General features: G+C 57.6%; 1 protein-coding gene across 2 annotated transcripts in view; it reads right to left on the bottom strand.

The window, feature by feature from the left end:
- Positions 1-1321: 1321 nt before the first annotated feature.
- The window catches only part of PFDN1 (prefoldin subunit 1), a 34423-nt gene continuing 32854 nt past the window's right edge, over positions 1322-2890 (bottom strand). For both annotated transcript variants that reach the window (XM_026857962.1, XM_026857963.1), the window contains exon 4: positions 1322-1542. In XM_026857962.1, coding sequence (XP_026713763.1) covers positions 1459-1542 — 84 coding nt within the window. In that variant the 3' untranslated portion in view covers positions 1322-1458. The remainder of the gene's footprint in view (positions 1543-2890) is intronic.

The raw sequence follows: 2890 nt of genomic DNA, 5'->3' as shown, positions 1-2890 counted from the left end.
GGGGGGGGGGGGGGGGGGGGGAGGAGCAGCTGGGGGCCAGTTACAGCATGAAGCCCCTCCACATGGTCACGCTGGAGCTCAGCCAGCGCCAGCAAGAGAGGGGCCACTCCCAGCCCCCTCCCAGGGCAACCAGCCCCCCACAGGCCCAGCCACAAGCCCTGAGGACACGGCACATGGCACGCGGGAAGGCAACCCAGGGAGCTCGGGGCACAGGCGCCTTTCCCGGGGCTGTCCCCACTGAGCCTCAGCCCCACCCCCAGGCAATGCCCATCCCACGGGTGATCTGGAGCAGCTCTCCAGATCACCTTTTGGAACGAGGGGCTGATGCCTGGGCTGGGACACGTGAGCTGATGCAGGGAAAAGCTGTTTGGGATTGCACAGGACTTGCTATGGGATGTTTAGTGGAGGATGCTGCGGTGATTTTGGGAGGAACAAGTGTGGAAAAACAAGTGAGGTACAGGGATGAAAGGGCCAGTTGGGTGTAAATGACCAGCTGGTCAGTACTTGTCCAGCACAGTCTGGCTGATCTTACCAAATTCCTGTGAGGGCTCCCTTCTAAGCGCACGCATGTGTGCGTGCAGGGTGTGGGTGCACTGCAGGGAGCAGCCCCTGGGTCCCCGCACCCTGGGGCAGGCCAGTGTAGGTCTATGATCACCAAAGAAGCAGCTGAACCAGCCCATGAGCACATGAGGGGGCCTGGGGTGAAGCAGGTGGGGAAGGTCCAGCCCAGAGCGTGACAGCACCCACATGTCCATAGGGGCAGAGCACACAGGGCTGGCAATGGGACCTGGAAACCCCAACCAGCTCCACGATCCCAAGTTGCTGCTGGCAGGAGAGAAGACATGCCTGAAAGCACCGTTTCTAAAAAGCCCCAGAGGCAGGAGCAGGGGGAGGAGGCCGGGCTGGTGCACTGTAAGCCCAAAGCACAGGGTGGCACTGGCCCTCCATGAGCTTGCTGCCGCGCTGTGGCTCTGCCAGCCCTGTGCACAAAGAGGGAACCAGGGCCCGTCCCCGCTGACAGAACAAATGACCACACAGCGTGGAGCTGGGGGTGCCTGGGACTGCCGGCCCTGCCCTGCCAGCCTCCTTCTTCCCCACTATAGTTTCACCAGCCCCACTGCAACAGAAGAATGAAGTGAGGCCTCCCTGCTACCCAGCACAAATAGCACACAGGCTCTTCCCAGAGGGCAAGGGCTATGGCTGCTGTAAAGAAAAGAGGATTGATTCCCTGAGGGGCCCTCTCCCCAAATATCCCCTCCCCCCTTTCTGTCTCAAATCCCCGCAGGGAGAGCAGCCACTGTGAGAGGCCGAGGCAGCAGGCAATGAGCTTCACAGCAGAGTTTTATTAAAACTCCCCCAGAAGGGAGCTTGTGCAGGGAGGCGGCGGTGAACAGCACCAGTACAGCTGCCCAAACCCACCCAGAGGGGGTCACAGGAGAGCCGGGGGGAACCACACAGCTACTGCGCCCTCCGGGCCATCAGCATTTCCCTTATGTTATCTTCTGCTTCCTTCACGCTCCGCTCCAGATACGACTTCTTCTGCTGCAAGGCAAAAAAAACGGAGTTAAGGTTCACCTCAGCACTAAGAGCACTGCCAGGGTGCTGGAGCCAAGGGCTGCCCAGGGCAGAGCTGCAGCAGCCTGTTGAGGGCACCGAGGACCTGGCAGGTTTCCCAAAGTACAGACAGAGGTTATTCATTTCCAGAGGCATCTGGAAATGCTAAAGTTTAGCCTGGGCAATGTTTATATGGACTTGAATTTTGTTCCCTCTGAAACTTCCTCAGAGCTGTCACCAAAGTTGCAACAGCAGAGCTGCAGAAAGAGGTATACATTAACTGTAGCGATGAAGGAAAAGGAAATCAGATCCTGCAACACTTGGAGCCTAGAGAGGAACTAACATGCTGAGGCCTCCTTATGGAGACAACAGCAAAATCCTTCTGCACTTGGGTAAAAAAAGGGCTCCTTTTCCCAGCTGGGCCAGTTTTCTAAACCCAGATCAGAAATTCCCTGGCATCATCACCAAATACATGTGTTTCCTTAATCATCTTTATGCTAGGCTTGGCAGGGAAGCAGCATGAAGCTCTGCATCCCAAGATAGGAATTCAGCATGTAGCGTTTTTTCCTGCTAGTCTGGGTGCTCCTAGGTGACTGGAAAACTCAGCGCTTGGCTCTTTTGACTATTTTCTTTGGGTTTCCAAACAACAGCCACAACAGTCTCCAGCGGACACCAGGCCAGCAGAAGGTGGTGCTGTGTGAGCACAGGCAGCCCCTGCTCCTTCAGCGGCAGCAGGGAGAACACCGCTCCGAACACTGTGCTATGGGCTGGGGGGATGCTTGGGGGTCTCCCCAGAGCTGGGTTTGCAGAGGACCATGGGGAGAGGCCTCAGGGGCACACCTGGGGCTCTACAAGGTACACGTTCTCACAAGAAGAACCTCATGGCAGGCCCGCTGCACACTGCCGCAGCATGGTGCTCCACAGCAGTCACAGTCACCCGCAGAGCACCTTCCTGTGGGCCTGGGGAGCTCCAGAGCCTGCTTTCTGGGCCAAGCTGGGTACTAATAAGCACTGGCTGGATTATTATTAAATAATAGAAGTTTGGGCCTCAGCCTAGAGCATCCTGCTCTAGGCTCCACTGATCACCTCCCAGCCACAGGCAGAGGAGCCCAGCATGGCCTGAATGACCCCCAAAGCCCACCAAAACCAAAGGACAACTAAAGGGGCACAGTGAGGTCCCCAGCACTGCTCAGCCATGAAGGGGGGCTGGAGGAATGAGTAAAAACACATGCTGCTCTCGGGTGCTCCCCAGCTGCCTGCTGACTTGAGCAGAGCAGCACCCATGGGTGCAGGCTACAGCAGAAGCAAGCTCCTGCTATGGGGGGCGAGCTGGGGG

Source organism: Athene cunicularia, assembly GCF_003259725.1.
Source record: "Athene cunicularia isolate RWA chromosome 13 unlocalized genomic scaffold, athCun1 chr13_part1, whole genome shotgun sequence".
NCBI lineage: Eukaryota > Metazoa > Chordata > Aves > Strigiformes > Strigidae > Athene > Athene cunicularia.
Note: the sequence above shows the minus strand (reverse complement) of the source record. Positions and strands in the feature narration are given on the sequence as shown.